At 66.7% G+C, this 20,122-nt stretch overlaps 4 protein-coding genes across 4 annotated transcripts; 1 reads left to right on the top strand and 3 right to left on the bottom strand.

The window, feature by feature from the left end:
* Positions 1–226: 226 nt before the first annotated feature.
* EMIHUDRAFT_204875 (hypothetical protein) lies at positions 227–990 on the bottom strand (the record flags this gene model as incomplete). Its single annotated transcript, XM_005780236.1, has 2 exons — positions 227–391; positions 463–990. 2 exons carry the CDS (start codon positions 988–990, stop codon positions 227–229), a joined length of 693 nt encoding a protein of 230 aa, XP_005780293.1.
* Positions 991–3,052: 2,062 nt separating this feature from the next.
* On the bottom strand, positions 3,053–4,156 carry EMIHUDRAFT_204873 (hypothetical protein; the record flags this gene model as incomplete). Its single annotated transcript, XM_005780235.1, has 3 exons — positions 3,053–3,064; positions 3,382–3,484; positions 3,681–4,156. 3 exons carry the CDS (start codon positions 4,154–4,156, stop codon positions 3,053–3,055), a joined length of 591 nt encoding a protein of 196 aa, XP_005780292.1.
* A 7,220-nt stretch (positions 4,157–11,376) lies between these two features.
* On the bottom strand, positions 11,377–15,859 carry EMIHUDRAFT_450115 (hypothetical protein; the record flags this gene model as incomplete). The annotated part of the gene is made up of 12 exons (XM_005780234.1): positions 11,377–11,942; positions 12,018–12,130; positions 12,199–12,310; positions 12,621–12,870; positions 12,994–13,044; positions 13,213–13,314; positions 13,929–14,041; positions 14,192–14,328; positions 14,892–14,934; positions 15,183–15,351; positions 15,513–15,757; positions 15,833–15,859. The coding sequence occupies 12 exons, from the start codon at positions 15,857–15,859 to the stop codon at positions 11,574–11,576; spliced, it is 1,731 nt and encodes a 576-aa protein (XP_005780291.1). The 3' UTR covers positions 11,377–11,573.
* Positions 15,860–18,030: 2,171 nt separating this feature from the next.
* Positions 18,031–19,859, top strand: EMIHUDRAFT_100213 (hypothetical protein; the record flags this gene model as incomplete). The annotated part of the gene is made up of 3 exons (XM_005780233.1): positions 18,031–18,284; positions 19,268–19,625; positions 19,710–19,859. The coding sequence occupies 3 exons, from the start codon at positions 18,031–18,033 to the stop codon at positions 19,857–19,859; spliced, it is 762 nt and encodes a 253-aa protein (XP_005780290.1).
* Positions 19,860–20,122: the final 263 nt, after the last annotated feature.

The raw sequence follows: 20,122 nt of genomic DNA, 5'->3' as shown, positions 1-20,122 counted from the left end.
GATCCGTAAATCCGTAAATCCGTAAATTTGTAACCAAAAGCCACCAGGGAGTCCCCCACCGCACCCAGCTACCAGGCAGGCAGAGACTCAGCGCTCGCGACATGCTGAGAAGCCGGGGGCTGGCCTCTCCAATGCTCGCGCAGCGCTGTCTGCACGCGCAGGCAGCGCTCTCCGGGGTCCGGGCGGCCCACACGGTGGGAGGGTCGACGACCGTACGACTGTAACGCTACGTATATCTCTTAACAATCACTTGTTCGCGCTTGCGCTGCGCCTCTGCGAGTGCGTCTATCAACCCCTCACGCGTGCGCATAATCCCCTCCATCTTGTCGTACAGCCTTGACCTCTCTGCCTCTGCGGCATCAGCGCGCCTCGCCTCTGCCTCCATCGAAATCTGCAGCGCGTCGAGCTGCTCGCGCAGCTCGGCCTGCATCTTGGCCCGCATCTCGCCGATACGCCACTCACACTCAGCTCGATCGAGCTGCATGATTTGCCTGGTCGGCCTTGATCGAGCTGCATGATCCGCTCAGCCGCTTTGATGTCGCGTTTAGCAGCCTGCTGCGCTGTCCTCAGGTTGTCGCAGTCGGAGCGCCTCAGCTCTTGTGCCGCAGCAAGCTCATCCCGCGCCGACGCGAGCGCCTTCTTCATAGCGTTCGCAGAGCGCTGCTCAGAAGCGAGCTCCTTGGTCTGTGACCGCAACTTCTCTTCCAACTCCTGCCGGAGCAGCATCTCAGCAGTCGCACTACTCGCGACTGCATGGATGTCCGAGCCCTTTAGCGTGGTTTGCGCGTCTGTGCTGACGAGAGTGCGGGAGATGCTGCCCTCGTGCTGAACAGAGATTGCGCCAGCGGTAGCAGTGCTGCTTTGGCACACAACAACATTGCTCGTGGCCGAGCTGGCATAAACCGCCGCACCAGCCTCTGCGGCTGCAGCGGTGCTTCGGACCGCGTCGAGCACCGCGCCTGTATCGTGCATGAGCACAGCCTCGAACATACTGAGGTTGGCTATTCCGAGTTCGTTGAGCAGGCGCTCCAGCACAATGCTGAGCTGCGTCGGTCGGTGCAATTTGTCGACGTGACGTCGCCGAAAGTCCTTCCGAAAAGTACGTCTAACTAGCTGGGGCACGCTCCCATGCGGCTGGGGGCCGCTCTCCAGCTCGATTAGGGCGCTTTTCGCGCGATTTTACGGAATTACGGATTGGAGGGGGGTGGCGGCACATAGGGGGAGGGGGGACGCCGATCCGGGAATCAAGTTGGTGCCGGGACGTCTGCACGCGGCCGGCCGGGCGAGAGGCTTGACACGATCCGACCCTGCGACCCTGACGCTGCTGCTCTAGCTATCAGCCATGCACTGCTGACTGCTGCCACAATGTGCGACCTGTGCTGGCCCACTTGGCGGCCTTCCCGGTCAGTGGTGAGGCGCAGTTCAGAGCTGTCGATGGCGCGATGCCGCACTGGCCTCCACGACGGCGGTCGGCGCGGCAGAGGTGGCGACCGGTCCTGAGCGCCTCCCTCCTGAGGCTGAGCACACCGACAATGCTTGCTCGCTGCAAGCACCGGACTCAGACAAGGGTGCACCGTCGTCAGATCCTTGGGCACCACGCATGCACTACACGGTCGACGTCGCTCCGTCCAAGCGGACAGCATGCCACGAGTGTGGGCGTGCCTTCAATTCAGGTGCCGAGAGAAAGCACAACGCACACATGCATCCCGTCCCATGTGAGACCGGAGTGTACCCCCGCTTCTCACACAGGCGAGCTGCGCGTTGCGCACGTCTTCACCTGCACCGCGTACGGCAACGTGTGCTCCAAGACGCGCTGGTTCCACGTGGACCACTGTGACGTGCCCCCCGATGGATGGTGCAGCGTGCAGGGCTACGACCTGCTAGAGCCCACGGCTCGGAGGTGTGCCGCTCCTGAAACATGGATATGCGACCCTCCCCGTCCCGCTCTTTACGTGCGATTGTGAGGTGCTGCAGGGTCCTCGAGGGGCGGGCCGTCTGCTCGACGCTCTTCGTGGCGCATTTGTCGCCTACCACAAGGAGCACGCACGGCTGATGGTGGTAAGCGGCACCGCAAATCTCAGCCACCTCCGCAAGGGTTGATGTGGTGGCCCTCCAGTACCACATAATCAGCGGCCTGCTGAAATACTACGAGGCGAACGAGGCGCAGAGCGGAAGGTGCGCATGGAGCTCGCCGACGGCCGGGTGCATTACTACAAGGGCGAGACAGGTGCTGAGCGGGTGGTGCGCGATGATGCAGTACTTCGAGGGCGAGAAAGGTGCGGAGAGGATGGTGACATGGAATTCGCCGATGGCCAGGCGAATTGCTTTGAGCGGTGCGCACCGAGGTTTGCCAACGGCCGGGTGCCCGACTATTGACTAGAGCTATTCGCGTTACGAGAAAAACACGTTTGACTTGCAGGCGCCACGCGTAGAGCTGTAGCGCGTACGCGTGTCTCTCTGCGAGTCTCGTTACTGCTGTGTGCTGACGATGTTGCGCGTTTTCAGTCTCGCAGGGATCGTGGACGCGAAAGTAGCCGGTGGGTCCTGTTTGAGAGTTGCCAGAGTTGCGTCGTCTCGAACGCGTCGAAGTCGGGGTGTGGTGTCGGGTGTGCGCGCAAGAAAATTGTCCGTAACGGATCGCGATATTTGAACCGGAGAGACGGCACGCGCGCAGAACGCGCGACACATAAACTACGACTCAGCCCTTCGGCCCTGCAGACTGCACACTCGCAGTGTGGCCCCGCCGTGCGCTCAGCGCTTAGACCATCGCCCCATTCCCCGACGCGCCCGCCGCTCCGACGGCCTTACTGACACCGCCTTGCTGCGACAACGCATCCGCGGCCTTGCCTTCACCGCCGCTGCTGCCGACCCGGTGCTCCGCGGCGTCGGAGCCTGCCGCCGCCACCGGAGCTTCTTGAACGACGCCCCAGCCGCCGCTGGAGCCGCCGCAACTGTTCGCCGAGGCGAGTCGCGAGCGCGGCGTGGTGGGCCTCGAGAGCCTAGCGGTGAATACGCCAACCTCGGGGCGGGACTTCGGTATTCTGCAGTGTACTCAGAGCACTGCCTGACGACGAGGGGCACGGGCACTGTGAAAACAGCATCAATCCGTGCCCTCTCGCGCGCTAGTTGGAATGCAAGACTACGGTCTTCCGCTTCTAGGCTCGCGAGCTTGCCCGCGATTGTCCGCCGGCCGGGCGAGGACGCCGAGGAGGAGGGCGAGGCGAGCGAGGAGGGCGAGGCGAGGGAGGGGGGCGGTCCCAGCGAGGCAAGACCCGACGAGACGGAGGAGAGGTCGAGGAACGCGGCGAGCCGCTCGAGCGCGTCGGTGGCGGGGTGTGAGGCGAGGATGCCCAGCGCGTTCCGCAAGTACTGCTCGAGCACCTGCGCGCGCTTCGCCTTGAAGGTGTCGTCTGGCGGTGCGAGCGGTAGCTTTGCGGGCGACGCCAGCGCCAGACCGAGTGCCTCACCGGCACCGGTGTGCAGCCTACGCGCTAAACACACCGACCTCGGCGCAGACTTCGGTACGGTGCAGGGTATTCAGAGCACCGCGTGAGTACGAGGCAGGCCACCACAGCGGAATACGGCTGAATGTAGCTGAATATGCGTCATCGCAAGCGCTGGTTGGATCACAAGAATGCGTAGCCTGCTTCTAGAGTGGCAGCCCTCGGAAGTCATTGAACCGCTTGTGCAGCCGGCGAGTGGGCGCCTCCACGTCCTTCACAGACGCGGAACCCGGCTCCTTCACCTCGATCACGTAGTGCGTCACGCCCTCGCGGTCCTCCCAGCCCGCCACCCGCACGGCGGACGGCCGCGGCAGCCGTCGCGAATACGCCACCGGCGAGGCGGCGCCCGCCATCACCTCGCATGACACGGGGTCGTCCGAACGCACATGGTCGTCCTCAATCAGGCGCTGCCCGCCCACGCCTCTCTGGCCCGCCACGCCTCTCATGGTGGCGCGCGTGGCGGTGGCGCGCGCGCCGCTCGGCGGTCCCGCCGCTCGCGCAAACATAGTGAGCACAGTGAGCAGCAGGAAGAGCGTGCCGACGATGGCGAGCGTCAGTTTCAGCTCGGACGCGTCGTCCCACGCTTCGCCGGAAGCGAGCGTGTAACTGGTGGTGCCCTCGAGCACCTCGCCGTCCTGGTAATCCCTTCGCATCCGACCACACGGTTTGAGCGGCGAGACTCTCGCGAAGGACGTCCAGCGAAGGCAGAAAAGAATTCTCCGCGTTCAGCGGAGCTGGGAATAGTGTGTGTGTGTGTGTGTGTGAAACCGCCAATGGCCGTTATCCGTTAGTGCGGACGTCGCCGCGGCTCGCCTCTGCCGCGGCGGCTGCTGCGCGCACGCGGCGGCGCCGCTCTCTCGCGAGACGGCTGGCGACGCGGCTCGCCGCCGACGTACGGTGCGCTCGTCCGACGGTCCGCAGCGTGGCGTGCGCGGCGCTGCGCGCCGCTCTGCGAGCGCTTCTGCGCCTGCACTGCCTGTCTCTGTTGCTGCTGGTGGTGGTGGTGGTGGTGCTGCTGCTGGTGCAGATGCTGCTGCTGGCGCGGCGCGGCTCTGCGACTGGGCTCGACGCGCGCGTCGCGAGCGTCTGACGCGGCGGGCGGCGTCGGGCAGGTGCGCTTCTCTCTCGGGTGGTGGTGGTGCTGCTGCTGCTGCTGGTGGTGCAGATGCTCCTGCTGGTGCGGCGCGGCTCTCCGACTCGACTCGAAGCGCGCGTCGCGGCTATCTGACGCGGCGGGCGGCGTCGCGGGCGGCAGCGGTGGGGGCTCGCGGGTGGAGGTGGAGGCTGGAGGCGTGGTGGGTCTTTGAGTTTATTTCATGATGGACTACGAGGAGTGGGGGTCAACCGGGAGGCAGGGGGTTCAACCAGGCGACGGAGGACCGTGGGCCATCGCGGGGACTGCTGCGTACGGACGACGCGGCAGATAGATCCGGATGGTCTCACCCGGTGGGTGGCACCGAGGCGTCTTGGACGCTCAGCTCTACCTTAAGCTCCTGAGGGGCGCGTGGTTGTAACCACGTAGTAGGACTACAGCCCACCACAGACACCCTCCCCCACTCCTCACGTGTGTTCACACCCTCACCCTCTCCTCTCTCCTCTCTCTCTCTCTCTCTCTCCTCTCTCTCCTCTTGTCTGTGCTGTCTGCCTGACTCAGGCACTCAATCTGCCGATGCGTGATTGTGTGTGGGCTGCTCCGAGGGGGCCCTCTGTGCGATCCGACGGGTAGGGGGGCTGTGCCCGGGCGGTGTCCGGTGTGGAGTCCCCTTCTGATCCCGCCTGGGATGTTGGGTGTGAGGTTGTGGCGGCTTCGATCCCAAGGGGGGGAGCTGATCCCACTCAATAACCAACTCTCAGGGGCAGTAGGTGGGCGAGCTTCAGGCACGCTCATCTCGATCGTCAAGACGTCGCTACGCGCGGTCTTCCGCGGGGGGAGCTGCGTCGACGGGTGCGGGACCGCGGCGCAGCCAGTGCCGCGGCGAGGCCTCCGGCTGCTGCGGCGGGCGGCTTGCTGCTCGCAGCGATGGCGAAAAACTCGTCTCGCCACACGCCAAGGGCTTATGCTCTGGCGAGACGTGAGGCGCATAGGAGGGGAGGGGGCATGTGTAACGACACTGCTAGCCGATGGCGTTCTCGCGAGCAACCATCATCATGCGCTTCGTCTTCTTCTTCTTCTTCTTCTTCTTCTACAGCCGGGGGGAGCGCACGGGTTGCGGCAGCGGAGCCGAAGCCACAACCGGATACTGAAAGCACTGCTGCGCAAAGCACGTTTCGCGCTGACCACCTGCGAGCATTTCTGCTCAGTCTCCCGATCGCGCTGGCTCGTGTGGCGGACGGGCGGCGCCTGCGTGTCACCTGGCTCGTGGCGACCTTCTTGCTCGCCGCCGGCACCTTGGCTGCGATCAGCCCCATCATGCTACTGTACATGAACGAGCTGCGGTACTCCGCGGAGGACGCCGCGCTGGTCGCCACCCTGCTTGCGGTCATGAGCGCCCCACAGCTCTTCCTCGCCCTGTTTCTCATCCGGCTCTTTGATTCGACCGAGATGGTCAACTCCGTGCTGGCGCTCCTTGCATCCACGGGCCCGTTTTTTCTCCTCGCAGGCACGACCGTCAGTGTGACTTTCCTCTTCCCGTTTGCCAGCAGCGCGGCGTTTTCCGTCTTCCCTCTCACTCGCACAATCTTCTCCGGACTCGTGCCGATGGAGATGGTGGGACTCACGCTCGCCGGCCTCGGAATGCTGGAGAATATCTCGACCAGCGTCTTCACTGCCAGCTTTCTTACGATCTATGGATCCTCGGAGCTGCTCGCGCTCGTCGGCCTCTCGATGGCGATGCTGCTGTGTGCGGTCTGCTCCGGCCTCGCGGCGCGCTGGGGAGGCACGGAGTAAAGCAAGGTCGATCTTGGAGCCGGAAACGCCGAATGCTTGTGGTGAGATGGCAGGCCTCGCGCCCGGTTTATTACTGGATGCCGTTGCGCGTACGTGATGTGAAATAGATAGTGGGTGTGTCACCACCACCCGGAATGTAGAGAGGGTGCCGTGGGTGCGACGCAAAAAAAACGTATGTGACGTGTCGTCGCGTCAGAGAATCGCATGATCGCCGAGCACGCAAGGTTCGCAGCAGGTCGGCATCACACAACCGCGCACGTTCAATGCAAATCCCGCCGCCTCCATACACATTTAACACCGCCAACGTGCTCTGTATCAGCCAAAGCTCGTGCGAGTTGCGGCTGCTGAGCGCGTCAATCCTCCCGGGGCGGACCAACCCCCGACGTGACTGGAGAGTATCTCTATCTCCTATCTGTCCAACGCGCGGCGTTTCCTGCGCCACCCGCTCGGCGAGCACGTGACGCCCCTCTTCTGGGAGTGCGCTCCCCGATTGTCTCCGATCTGTAGCAGGTCCACAGTTGGCGTCGCTATCATCTTCCCTCTCCGAGTCCTGGGCGCTGCCCGTTGCTCCGTGTCCACTGGTACTGCTGTCGCTTCCCTCCGCGTTGCTTTCCTCGTCGGGATTGTCCGTCGGGATGGTGTTGTCCGCCCACTCGGCAGCGTTTGAGCCTCTGTCACCCTGCCTGCCGCGAGCTGCTAGCTCGTCGACGTAGTCGTTCCATTTGTTGCCGCTGTGACCCGCCACATGCCTCCACGTCACGGTGTGTTTGACGCGAAGGCGTCGCCAGAGGGAACGATGGCGCTCCGCTAGCTGTCTGTTCGTTTTGGGGGTCACCCGCCCCATCATGCATGCCGCCGCGCGTACTCGCTATCGCCTATCGCGTAGAGGGCCCACAGCGTCCTAATCTAAAATCTGAGGATTCAGGATTGAGGGCTTGCTTCAGTGAGGCCAAAGTGAGTTTATGGATGTGTGAGAACGGTACGGGACACGAGGAGGCACGCGGACCGTCTCGTCGGTGACTCTGCTGCACGCCGTTTCAGAATTTTTCTCAGCGTGAGCGAGACGTGGAAGAGTGCCACCGTCGGGTAGGACGGGTCGGCCCGGAGTATCAGAGTAGCCGTCGTGGTCGCGGCGAGCAGCGCCGGCCACTCCGGCGCTGCGTCGGCAACGTGGGAGCATGTCCACCGCCACTTCGCGGTCGCAGCGCTGTTTGTCGCCCGAAACGCCGCATGTACCTCTGGCGGGCCAAAGATCGACTCGCATGTCGATTTCGACTTGACGGCGGCATGGAGGCATCACGTCTCCATGCCGCCGTCAAGTCGGAGCCAGTCTGCGGCGACCACAGCGCTCGCAGGAGGTACATGCGAGCTATTCAGAGTCAAGCGATTGCGCGAAATCCCACACGGGTGGATTTTGGGGCGCTGTGGGTAAGGTAAGGTAAGGTAAACTTCTCCACACACACGAGGTGGTGGGGCAAGGGGGGGCAACCCTCGCGTCTCCACGTCTGACGACAGGAGCCCCACGGCATTCAAAGTGCAAGGCCCAGTGCGCGTGGGTGAGCGGTGTGTGTGTGTGTGTGTGTGTGTGTGTGTGTGTGTGTGTGTGTGTGTGTGTGTGTGTGTCACGTCACTGCATCCTCCGCCGGTTCCTCCCGTCGCCTCTTCTTTGTTCGAATGTTTTTCAATCCATCCTTCACGAAGCCCTCCCATGTAGCTAGCGTTCTTGGCGAATGTCTCGAAATGGCCAGCAGGCGCTGTCTGCTCGCGGTCTGTGCGGGCCGCTCGTCCTCCTCGCCCTTCTTTCGTCCTCCCGTCCCTCCCCTCCACCATGGCCTTCTCGGCACTTCTTTCTCCATCCGCCTCGCCCTGCCTTTTCGCATCGTGCCGTTTGCCCTCCATTCGGTGACCTCCATGGCTGTCCGCCCCTTTTTGGGTGGCGCTCTCGATACGGTTGCGTCAACCTCGACGTCGCTGTCGCCCTCCCCGTCCCCGCCGGCGTCCGTGCCTCGGTTCGCGTCATCGGTAGCGTCTCCGTTGTTCCCTCGTGCCCCGCCGTCGCCCTCTCTGCTCGGGCCGTTAGCGATTTCGCTCCTCCTGCGTGTCGCCCCTCCGTCCCCTCCCCTTTCTTCGTCGTCATCGTCGCTGTCGCGAAAGCCCTCCGGTCCAGTGGACCCCCTACTATCGGTCCGCACTACTCCGCGCGTGAGCCCGCTCGTTGCGGTGACGAGGATAGGAGAGCCCGACAGTCTCAGTCACGATAAAGCCGGATGCGAGACTCCGTGTCTTGCTCTTGGCGTTATGCTGCAGTGACCGGGCGTTGCTTCTTGTGATCAGAACACTTACCCCGGAGCCGGACGGACGGACACGAGCACACGAGTCTAAGAGCTGAACGCTGCTGAGACCTCATTGGCCACCGACGAAATATCATACCGTAGCTCCGTACAGTCAAGGCCCCGCTAAGACGGCGCACGCTGACGCTCGCACCATCCCGGCCAAGGCCAGGCTACCGGGCCGCTCGTACCTCGGAGACGGAGTGAAGGCTCCGGCGTGCCGTACTCGACCGCGTCGCCCTTCCGCAGCTCGAATTGAAGGAGCGCCGGCTGGCCACCACACCGGAGCCCGTGGTCCCTCACGACGCCCGAGCAGTTGATGTTGTTTGAGCACGCCGCCCACGCCGCGTGCAGCGTCGGGAAGCGGCTTGAAGCGCATCGGCCGCTTACGGTGTGGTCGTCCGTGAGCAGGTCTGGCAGGTTCGTGCCACGCATCTCAAAGGCGGTCGGGTCGGTGAGGCAGCGCCGGCGAAAGAGCGCAACGAATCCCGGCCGGAGCGTCCTCTGCTGCAGCTGCTTCCGCCGCGCCTGCCAGGCGGCACTGGGGCACGCCGCTCGCATCGCGCTGCTGTCGGCGAGTATGGAGACGAAGGCGCGTGCGGCCGGTCGCGTGCGCCGCGCGGGCGGCGGCCGGTCCGATGGTGCGGCGTGGCAGTGGTTGCACAGCATGTTGAGCAGCACGATCGTGCTCATGTGCGAGGCGCCGCCCTGCCACTGCCACCGGAAGGGCGACGCGCCGTGCGGGTCGCTCACGCGCGCGGAGAAAGTGTAGTGCAGCCCGTCCCAGCTGCCGTACCACATCGCGTCCGTGATCGCGTGCGAGTCGAGGATGGCGAATCCGAGCTCGGACGCCCTCCGCTTCAGCTGCGCCACGGCCGCGCCCATCGTGCGCCGCGTCAGCCCGCCGTTGCTCGCGCCCGCCCAGAGGCGCGGGTCGAGCATCTGCGTGTGCTGCACGGCCGAGTTGGTGCGGAAGATGCAGAGAATCTGCCGGGCGTCGCACGCCGAGCGGAGCGCGCGCAGCTCTCTTGTGACGACCTTGACGACGCACTCGATCGACCAGCCGTGCGCCAGCGCCGTCACCAGCGCGGGCGAGTACACGTAAGCGTCCACGTCGAGGTTGGGCGGAGGGCCGGCCGACTGCGGCCCCGACTGCTGCCAGACGAGCGTGATCGGCCCGACCTTCACCTGAGGCAGCTGGCCCACCGCTTGCTTCAGCGTCCGCCCGTCGACATAGACGCGGCGGCGGCCCGAGAGGAGCTGGTGCAAGTTGGTGAGCATCTCGCGCCCGATGCTGTCGCCGCCAAAGCCGAGCACCGAGTAGCCGCAGCGCGCGAGGCTCGCGGCCGCCTGCTTAGCGCTGAAGTGGCGGTAGTGGCAGCCGTGCGGCAGGTAATAGTAGCCGCGCAGGTAGTGCATCTCGTCGTTCAGCACGCGCAGCATCCGCCGCCCCTCCAACGCGTGCGCCTCCTGCGACTCGCGCGGCGCGCAACGCGCGCCGCTGCTGTGGTTCGCCCGCCGCTCCCGCGGCAGGCAGCCGCCGCCCGCCAGCCGCACCCAGCGGCCAGGCGCCGCGCCACTGCGCACGCACAGCGACGTGTTCACCGCCTGCCGAAGGATGGAGCTGCCGTTCTGGCCGAGCGGCGTCCTCGCGCCGTCGTACGCCTCCGCCGTCGGCCGCGCGCCTCGAGATGCGATCGAGCTCGTTGACGTGGATGATCGCGTCGAGGCATACGGCAGCACCTCGGCGCGCCCTCGATATAGCAGGTGATTGATGCTCTCGCCGACGACGGACGAGAGCGTCAGCTCGACGAGGTACGCGCCCGCCTCGGTCGCGACGTACGAGAAGCTTGCTCTCAGCCGCCGGCCGCCGCGTGCGCCGCCGTGCAGCAGCTCGAGGCGCAGCGGCTCGGCGGCGATCAGGCTCGGGCCGACGAGCCTCGCTGCGAGGGTTGTGGTCTCCTCGAGCCCCTTCGCCGGCCGCTCCAAGTCGATCTGCACACTGAATCTCGCCCTCTGCCCCGCGAGGGCGACGCGCAAGCCGCGGCCCATTGCACGAGCCGTCAGCCGGTTGCCCTGCACCGTCAGGTTGGAGCCCATGCTCAGCGGGTTGCAGCGACCCGAGGCCATCTCCCTGTAGAAGGAGAGCGAGCTGCTATTGAAGAAGGGCCACTGCACCGCCGTCGACTGCTGAAGCATTTCGATCGGCACGGTCTGGAAGTGGCAGGCCCTCGGCGGCATGTCGGCCAGGTTGCTCGGCGCCGCCGGCAGCTCGGCTGCGCGCTGCAAGATGAACTCGCCAGAGTCGAGCGCCAGACGCACGCCGCCGTGCAGCGCGTGCTGTTCGCCGTTGCGCGGCATAGCGGTGGAGTGCCATTGTGCGGCGGCGGCGGCAGCGGCAGTAGTGGCACGCCTCTCGACTAGGTTCATGCCATCCTGACTAGGTTCATGCCATCGGCGTTCGGCGGCCAATCTCGTCCTAGCTTCGATCAAAATGGGCGTGGGCCACGACGATTTTCTTTTTGAGCTAAACTTCGATGTAATAAAACAAGCGAAGTCACACACAACATGACGCCAAACACACGATTGCACGCACCGCACCGCACCCCGCACCCCGCGCCCGCCGCCCCCCCGGCCCCCGCCCCGCCCAGGTGGGAAGGATACGAGGAGATGGAACAGCCCGAGGGAGAAGCGAACGAAAATACGTATGGGAGGTTGAAGTCGTGCACCACGCTGCCCGGCGTTTCTCACTTTCCGGGACAGCCCCGCCCTTGTGAGGCAGGAAAGTGGTGGCTACCCCGGACACACACACACCGCCGCCGGAGAAGTGATGGGACACGCAGAAAGACAGAATCAAGACTTGCGCCCCCGCCTCGGCCCCACCACCACCGGCACCTTCCCCTTTCTGCTGCCATGCTCCGCCGCAAACGACGCCACAGACGTGTCCGACTTGGCGGCTTGCAGCTGGCGCACCGCGTCGGTCGCGCTCGCGAGTACCATCAGCTTGGGGGCGGCCGCGCCGGAGAGCGCCAGCCCCACTGTGGCGTCGGGCGCCAAAGCCTTGCCCTTGTGCAGCAGCTTCAGACCGTAGCGCTCAGGCGGCAAGTCGAACGCGCGGGCAGTCTGCTCGAACAGACCGGAGACGCGTCCACAGGGCAGCACGCTCACGTGCACCGTCGCACCTCGGTACGAGAGTGCGACACTCGTCGCCGCCTCCTCCCCCTCCGCCGCCGCAACCTCGGACGGTGGGGCGTCACTCTCACGCGCCGCCGGCCCGCCGCCGCACTCTGTCGCGACCGCCATGCCAGCAGTGTCCTCCCGAGGCGTAGAGGCGGCGTTGGCTGCGGGGGCGGCGACAGCAAGCTGCCAGTCTTCCCCGAGGAGGAAGCGCCGCTGCGCCTCGGAGAGGCCTACAGGACACGCCCATGAACGGATCTCGCCTACATCTCGGAGAGGTCTCAGCCAACCTCCGCGCGACCTCCGAGCCGTAGCGACGCCTCTGCCGCCCGCCGACGCCGGGCGCGCAACGCGACTCGCCTCGGGCAAGTGAGCGCCGCCAGCTGCGCCTGCGCCTCCGCCACCGCCTCGCCCTCGCAGCCCGCATCCGCAGCAGCCCCGAGCGCCGCCGAGAGCGCCGCCACCGCCTCCTCCTCGACCGCCGCTCCGTCGCCTCGTGCCGCGGCCGCGGCCGCCGCCTCGGCCGCCTCGGCCGCCTCGGCCGCCGCACACCGCACAGCTATCTCCGCCGCCTCCCTCGCGCCCTGCTCCCCCTTCCTCCTCGCCCTCCGCGCCCTCTCCGCCGCCCGCCTCTGATCCCTTGCCCGCCGCCGGTGTCGCTCCCGCCTCGCCTCCTCCTCCGCCTGTGCAGGAAAAGCCCGAGAGGGGCTCAGACAAGGCCACGTGCGCCGCCTCCCGCCTCTCCTCCTCCGCCGCCTCGGTCAGGCCGGACGGCACGTGCGCCCGCTCCCAGTTCCACGCGCCCGGCGAGGCGCCGCAGAAGCGGCGAAAAGCGTCTCGCGTGGCGCCATCGGCCGACACATCGTACGGCACCTTGAAGCCAAAGGCGATGTGCCGCAGCGTCGGGTCTTCGCCTCCCGCCAGGAGCTCCCCGACCTTGGCGGCGTCTCCGGCGGCGGCGGCATCGTGTAGCCTGCGATGAGAGAGAGAGGGGAGCGCGGCGGTGACGCACGTGATGCGGCTACCACCCCGACAGGGCCACGCATCCGATGCTACTACGCCGCACGAGTCTTCAAGAGGCTTCAAGAGGCATCACATGGGCTTCCAGCGTCGGACCTTCAAGACATGCGCTTTTGGCCGGTGGCCTCTTCGGACACGTCAGGGATACGAGTGTGCAGCATCTAGGTCGCGGATCCCCCGTGGCAGCGCGTGCGCCGCGGCCTCGAGCGCCGCAGCCGCGGCCGCCGCCTCCGCCTCTGCCGCCGCTCGCAGCCCCTCCGCCGCCTCCTCCGCGGCTGCCGCTGCCTCCGCCCACCGTTCCGCCTCGGCGTCGGGCGCCGCTGCGGCGGCGGCGATCGCAGCGTTGGCGAGCACCTCCTCCGACGCGTCCGGCGCGATGTAGTCGGCGCACGCCAGCCTGAGCGAGGAGGGCGCGGAGGTTGAGGGCGCGGGGAGTGGCGCGGCGCGGTGCGGAGGGGAGGGGTGCGGGCGAGGCGGCGCGGAGAGGCGCGCGCCGTTCCACCACGCGCTTCGCCTCGTCGAGGGTCGGCCGCCTCATCGCAAAGGGACATGCACATGTACATGTGCATGTGCATGCGCATGTGCGTGTGCATGCGCATGTGCGTGTGCGTGTGCGTGTGCGTGTGCGTGTGCGTGTGCGTGTGCGTGTGCGTGTGCGCGTGTGCGTGTGCGTGTGCATGTGCATGCACATGCTGTTGTCATGGACGGGCGGTGGACATGCATGTGCATGCGCATGCGCATGCGCATGTGCATGTGCATGGTGCGTGCGCATGTGCATGTGCATGTGCATGTGCCTGTGCCTGTGCATGTGCATGTGCATGGTGCGTGTGCGTGTACGTGTGCGTGTGCATGTCCAGGACAAGTCCGCCTCGCCTCGTCGCGAAGGGGATGCGGCGCACGCGGCGGTCGGCCTTGTCCAGCGGCGCGGGCGAGGCGTGCAGCACGGCGGCGTTGGCCGGGCCGGGCGCGTGCGTGAGGATGACGGTGCAGCGGCGGAGGAGCGGCGCCCACGCGAACAGCAACTCCCTCGCCTCCCTCGCCAGCTCCGCCTCGTGGTGGCGCCGGAGGGAGGAGCCGGCCGACGAGATGTGCTTGGCGCCGTCGGCGCTGCTCTGCCGGCCGCCCTGCCCGCGCCGTGTCACGTAGCGGTGGATCGTCTTGTGCGCCACGAGGCGCGCCGTCGCTCGGCGGGCGGCGCAGCCCGCGCCGCCGCCGCCGCAACGCCTCAGCTCGAAGACGGCGGCGGCAAAGCGGCCGCCGCTGCAGAGGAGCACCGCCCACACCGGCGAGGCGAGGCGCGCAGAGGCCAGCTGGCGGAGGAGGAGGGCCGGCTCCTGGCAGGCGCCGCAGAGGACGGCGCGGTGCACGACGTAGTGGCCGCCCAGCGAGTCGCGGAAGGCGAGCAGCGGCCCTCGGGCGGAAGAGGCCTCCGCCGGCTCCTCCTCCCCCGCCGCCCCTTCCTCCCCCGCCGCCTCCTCCTCCTCCTCCTCCGACGCCTGCTCCTCCTCATCCTGCAGCGCGGTTGCACGGGATGCACCCGGCTCAGCGCTGCCGCCACCGTTGTCACCCTCGTCGCCGCCGCCACCGGCCGTGCACGGCACGCCGACAGCCGCCGCCACCATCGCCGCCAAGGCTTCGCCCCGCAGCGCCGCAGTGAACGCCTCAGACACCTGTCGCGGCGCGCGGGTGGGCGTGCGGCGGCGAGACGGGCAGCGGCGAGGCGGGCGGGGGGGTGCCGCGGGTTGCGCCTTCAGAGTCGCAAGAACCTCCTCTGGCAGAGAGAGCAGGCCGAGGCGGCGGGAGCCCTCGCGCCACTGCCTCGCCGCCACGCGCCTCTCGACCCTGGAGGAGGAGGAGGAGGAGGAGGCACCCGACAGCCGCGACGTGGAGTGCGCCGCCGCCGCCGCCGCCACAGCCACAGCCACAGCGGGCACAGCCGGCGGAAGGGGCGGAGGAGGCGCATTGCCTACGGACGTAGCTTCCTGTCGGTCGATTGTACGTAAGCCGATACATTTTCCTAATCATGTTACGTGGGGGGGGCATGCCTTGTGCTTGGGGCGGCACCAGAGGTCGGTGGGTCGGCGGGAGCTCCCTGCCAGCCGCCTCGAGCCAGCTGGACGAGGTTTGGCCGGAGGAGATTTGGCTCGAGGCGGGCTCCTTCTCCTCGCTCGGGGCCGGCCGGCAGGGGTGAGTCGGAAGGGGCGGGAAGGAGGCGTCCTCGTCGTCGGAAGGAGAGGCGCTGCCGTCTTCCCCCATGGCCGCCACCGCGTGGCTCGGCGCGTCGTCGTCGTCCAGCACCGCGAGGCCGCCCTCCCAGCGCGGGACCGGCTCGGGCTGGCGCGAGCCTGGGCCGGCGCCTTCGCCCCGAAAGAGCGCCTGCAGCACCAGCGCCGCCTCCGCGCGGAGCTGCGTGATCGCGGGCGACCGGATGATCCTCGTGCCGGCTGCGCAGTGCACGCAGACGTGCTCCACCTGGCAAAGGGCGGCGGAGGCGAGGGTGGTGAGCGTGGCGACGAGGACAGCGGTGGCGCGCGGTGGCGAGGGCGAGGGCGGCGGCTGACCTGCGCAGCGTCCAGTCCGTGCTCGAGCAAATACCGATCGAGCGCCGCGCACTCCTCCCTCGTGATTTGCCGCCGCGAGACAGGGTGGGTGAACTGGCCCGTGCTGACAAGGTAGAGCGCGAGGATGTGCCCGTCAAAGTAGTCGTTGTCCGATCGCTGCGTCAGGTCGGCGGAGAGGACAAAGGGCGGGTACGGGAGGTCGCAGAGAGGGTCGAGTGAGATCGGGTCGGCGGACAGCAGCGAGTGCCACCACTGCATCAGTGCATACAAGTCCGCCGACTAAAGAGAGCACGTGACGCGATCCTTGTTGCGGCCGAAGGAGAAGCCCATGGCGGCTGGTGCGAGCAATGGCACCGAGAAGAATTCGGCGAGCCTACCCATTCGGTGCTGGTAGCGCCCTGACGCTGCTTGAGCTGCGTCAGGGCGCTCTCGTCACGGTCGGGCGTGCGAGGCTCCTGTGCCTCCGGTGCAGCCGATGCTCAGCCCTCTCCCACGGTCGCGGCTCGCCCGTCACCTCGCCTCTCCGCAGGGTTCATCTCTCGCGCCGGCTGCATCTCTCTGCCGGTCGCCAGCACCCGCGCCACCGACTAGCTGCACCGCCACTCGCGACGCGCCACCCTCGCTCACAGCCTGCATACGCTACTCCCGCCGTGCCTTTGCTACCACATGGATCGCATGTCACTGCAAACGCGCCCGCAGCCGCGCCGTAAAGGTCTGCCGTGCTGGCTGACGATCTCACTCTCCCGCTCCTATTGCATCTGCCTCCCGCCTCCCAGCTCACATTTCACGCTGCAGTAGGTGCTCCTGTCGACGCTGCCGCCGCTGCCACTGCTACTGTCACCGCTCGTTTGATAATCGACGCCACGCTTAGCGGCAGCGAGATCCGAGGTTCAGTCAACTTGCCTGGTGCGCTCTTGCGCGTGCCTTCAAGATCCACAAGTCAATTTGTACCAGAAATCCAAAGGTGGTGCAAAACGGATATCTCAAGATTGGCCTTTATTTCGCGCACCTGCTCTCCGCCGCCGCCGCTTACCTGCTGGCACGCCACCGCCCCGCGTCGCTAACTCAAGCCTCCCTGCTGCATCTTCGCCCCCCTGCCACATGACTCGATCGCCGTCGCTGCTACCGCCCTCTCCGCCGACCTCGAAGGCGCCACCAGCATTACGGCCGCCTTCATATCTCATTGATGCTGCCACCAACGCCACTTCCTCGATTCTGTGCCGCTGCAGCGGCGAGGCGCCGTCGCCACGATCGCCGCCAGCGCTGCTGACAGCCTCGGAGCGTCGCCGTGGCCGCGTTCTGGTCTGCCCACGCTTCCCTAAAACGTCTAGGACGAGCTCAGAGGCTAAGAGCGCGTCCTGTGGGACCATCTAGCTCTACCGGGTCCGCGACGGCGGTCGGCGCACCCCCGTCTCGAACCGGTGTGTGCTCTCTGTCTGTCTGTCAGCTGTTTCGGCTAAGTCGTTTTGTACCGGATTTCAATGTTAGTGGCAAAACCGCGGAACCGAAAATGGCGTTTAATTTCGCGCACCTGCTGTCCGCCGCCTGCGGCGGCGCTCCGCGCCGCTTGGGGCGCCTGCGGCGCCCCTGGGCGCGCTGCGCGCGCCTGTTTTTGGGGGGCTACCAGCACCGAAAAATTGCCAAGAATTCTACAACACAAGCCCCTCTCACAGCACCGAGAAGAGTTTAAGGGCGCCACTAATGATTTTCCGCAAAGAAACGCTGCTTAACGGGGCTCTAAGGGGAAGGGAGCGGGGGGCGTGTGTGTGTGGGGGGGGGGGGGGGGGGAGGAGTCGTGTCTTACCCGAGGGAAACTCGAGAGAAACAGAATGGAGCACCAAACACCCTCTGGTTTCCCTGGAAACTTCCGGAAACGCAAAGTGCTGGGGACCCTCTGGTTTCCCTCTGGGTTTGCCGGAAACCCTCGGAAAGGCCAAGTCTCTCGAGCCGCGTCCCGTCGGTCGGCACTGTCCCCGAGTAGCCCCGCCTTGGCGGCACACACTCTCGACCAGGACAGTCCGGCCTACGGGAACGTGTCGCACGCCGGCGACGGTTGCGGCGTGGTCCTTGTGAAGCGAAGATGGCACGACCACCGCCCTGCTTCGCTGACCGGGCAAGGAGGGGCCTGCTCCCGTTCCGCGAGGAACAGAAGGTCTCCCCCCTCCCCCGGCCTGAGAAGCCACGGTGGAAGGCATGTACCCCTGCAGTACATACGTAGGTAGGTAGGTAGGTAGTAAGGTGAAGAACAGCCAGGCTCGGACTGGACACCAACGCGGTATGGGTGGACGCTGGACAGATGATGACGACACGCACGAGCGACACACAGACACAAAAGCTCACAAGACACACAGCCATCTGGCTGCCACACACCCTGAGTCGGCGTACACATAACTCAGGGCCACATCCTCCCTGTCGCCCCCCCCAGCACTCCACGGTGCCAAGGGCACAAACATACGCACCCTACCCTACCCCTAAACAGCCGGAAGCCAGCGCTGGACCCACGTATCCACCCATTCCGTATCCACCCATCCCCTTCACCCTTTCCCTCCAGCATGTCCTTCGACCGCGCCTTTGACGTCAGCGAAGGCATCGAAGTGCGCTCCGCCGGCGCCGGCCGCGGCGAGGGCCTTTTTGCGACGCGGCCGCTGCCACGCGGCACGGTGCTCTTCCGAGAGCGCCCACTCGTCGCGATGGCTGAGCCGGGCCGTGCCCGCGTCGAGACGTGCGAGCGGTGCTGCGCCTTCCTCGGCCCGCTCGAGCGGCAGCTCTGCGCACTGCTCCCGCGCACCGATTTGCGGGCGCTCCGGTGAGCCTTCCGAGACGCCTCCGAGACACCTCCGAGAAAACCCCCGAGAAACCTCCCGAGACAGCCCCGGGACGTGTCTCTGAGCCGGTGCGGCCACGACACCTGCGCGACGAGTGGGTAGGCTGCCAGAGGTGGCCGGCGTGCGCCAGCTGCGCGAGCCGGTTCCCTGCCCGGGGGGCTGCGGGCTCAAGTTTTGCTCGAGGGCGTGCGCTGAGGCGGAGATGCAGGAGCAGCACGCTAGAAAGCTGAATACGGGTCTGTGTAGTCACACCGGCACTCGAGAGGAGACGCACTCAGCTGTGGTCCGCTGGACTCAGTAGGAGCACCACTGCCTGCTCTGCCCCGGCCCTGCTGCACAGCCCGGAAGCTGCAGCCGTCGCGGCGGCCTCGGCAAGCGCGGCGGCGGCGGCGGCGACAGCACCGCGGGCGGCGAGGCGACGGCCGAGAGATAGCCGAGATGTCGCCCAGAGTTCGTCAAGAGATGGTGCTCTCGCACGGCCGCACGCCCAACGGCGCCACCACGTCCACGACACGTCGACGACACGTCCACGACCGCGACACGTCCGATAGGCGGAGCAGAGGCGCGACCAGGGCCAGCTCGAGTCAGCTCTCGCTTCAGTCGGGTTTAGCCGGCGGCGGCGGCGGCGGCGGCAGCAGCGGTGGTGGCAGCAGCACCGGTGGTGGTGATGGCGGCGGCGGCGGCGGCGACGGGGACGAGGATGGAGAGACACCCCTGCTGGACGAGGCGGTCTCTCCGCTCGAGCGTTTCCAACGGCACGCCCGTCGCCACCGACCAGAACTGCTAGACTCGTTCTGCTAGACTCGTGAGTCGACGCTGCACGGAGATCGAGCGGAGATCGAGCAGCCCGATACCCCTTCCCGCGCCGCCCCGCCTCCCCCCTCGCCTGCTCGTGGGCTTGCGGTTCTTTGCGGTTCGGTTTCCCTACCTCTCGTAGACCTCTGGTGCCCCCGCCCTCTCTTAGGCACGCCCGCGCCACCAACCCAATCTTTCTGCTCGCCGCAAAGTCTGCCGCCGCTGTGCTCCGCCGCCTCGCGGCCGGCGACTCGCCCGACGCCGCCATGGCGCCGTACCCCGGCCCTGCGTGGGAGGACGCAGTACCGCCGCCGCCAGGCGCCGACGCGGCCGCGTTCCGCGAGACGCTTCGCAAGCTTCTCACGCAGTCGTGGCTGCTGCTCTGCGCCGTCCTCGCGCCGCACACGCCCGCCGCCGCCTCCTCCTCCTCCTCCGCCGCCGCCGCCGCCTCCTCGTGCATGTTTGCGAGCGCCGCGCTCTACTCCCGGATCGTCGGCTCGTTCGAGCGCCGCAATTGCTCATTGGCGGTGGCGTCGCCCGTCGAGGAGTACTTCCTCTCAGTGGATGCGATGCTGTGAACGGCGTCTCTTCACACCTGCAGCTGTGAACAGGAGTACTTCCTCGCGGTGGATGCGATGCCCGACGGCGAGGCGCGGGCGGCGGCGGAGGCCGTGACCCGCCCGCTGCTTGAGTCGCTCGGCTCGCGCTACCGGACGCACTGCGATGCTGTGAACGGCGTCTCTTCACGGCTGCAGCTGTGAACAGGCTCGCGCTACCGGACGCACTGCGATGCTGTGAACGGCGTCTCTTCACGGCTGCAGCTGTGAACAGGCTCGCGCTACCGGACGCACTGCGATGCTGTGAACGGCGTCTCTTCACGGCTGCAGCTGTGAACAGGCTCGCGCTACCGGACGCACTGCGATGCTGTGAACGGCGTCTCTTCACGGCTGCAGCTGTGAACAGGCTCGCGCTACCGGACGCACTGCGATGCTGTGAACGGCGTCTCTTCACGGCTGCAGCTGTG

This window comes from Emiliania huxleyi (assembly GCF_000372725.1).
Source record: "Emiliania huxleyi CCMP1516 unplaced genomic scaffold EMIHUscaffold_22, whole genome shotgun sequence".
Lineage (NCBI taxonomy): Eukaryota > Haptophyta > Isochrysidales > Noelaerhabdaceae > Emiliania > Emiliania huxleyi.
This window is presented reverse-complemented; position numbering and strand designations above follow the sequence as displayed.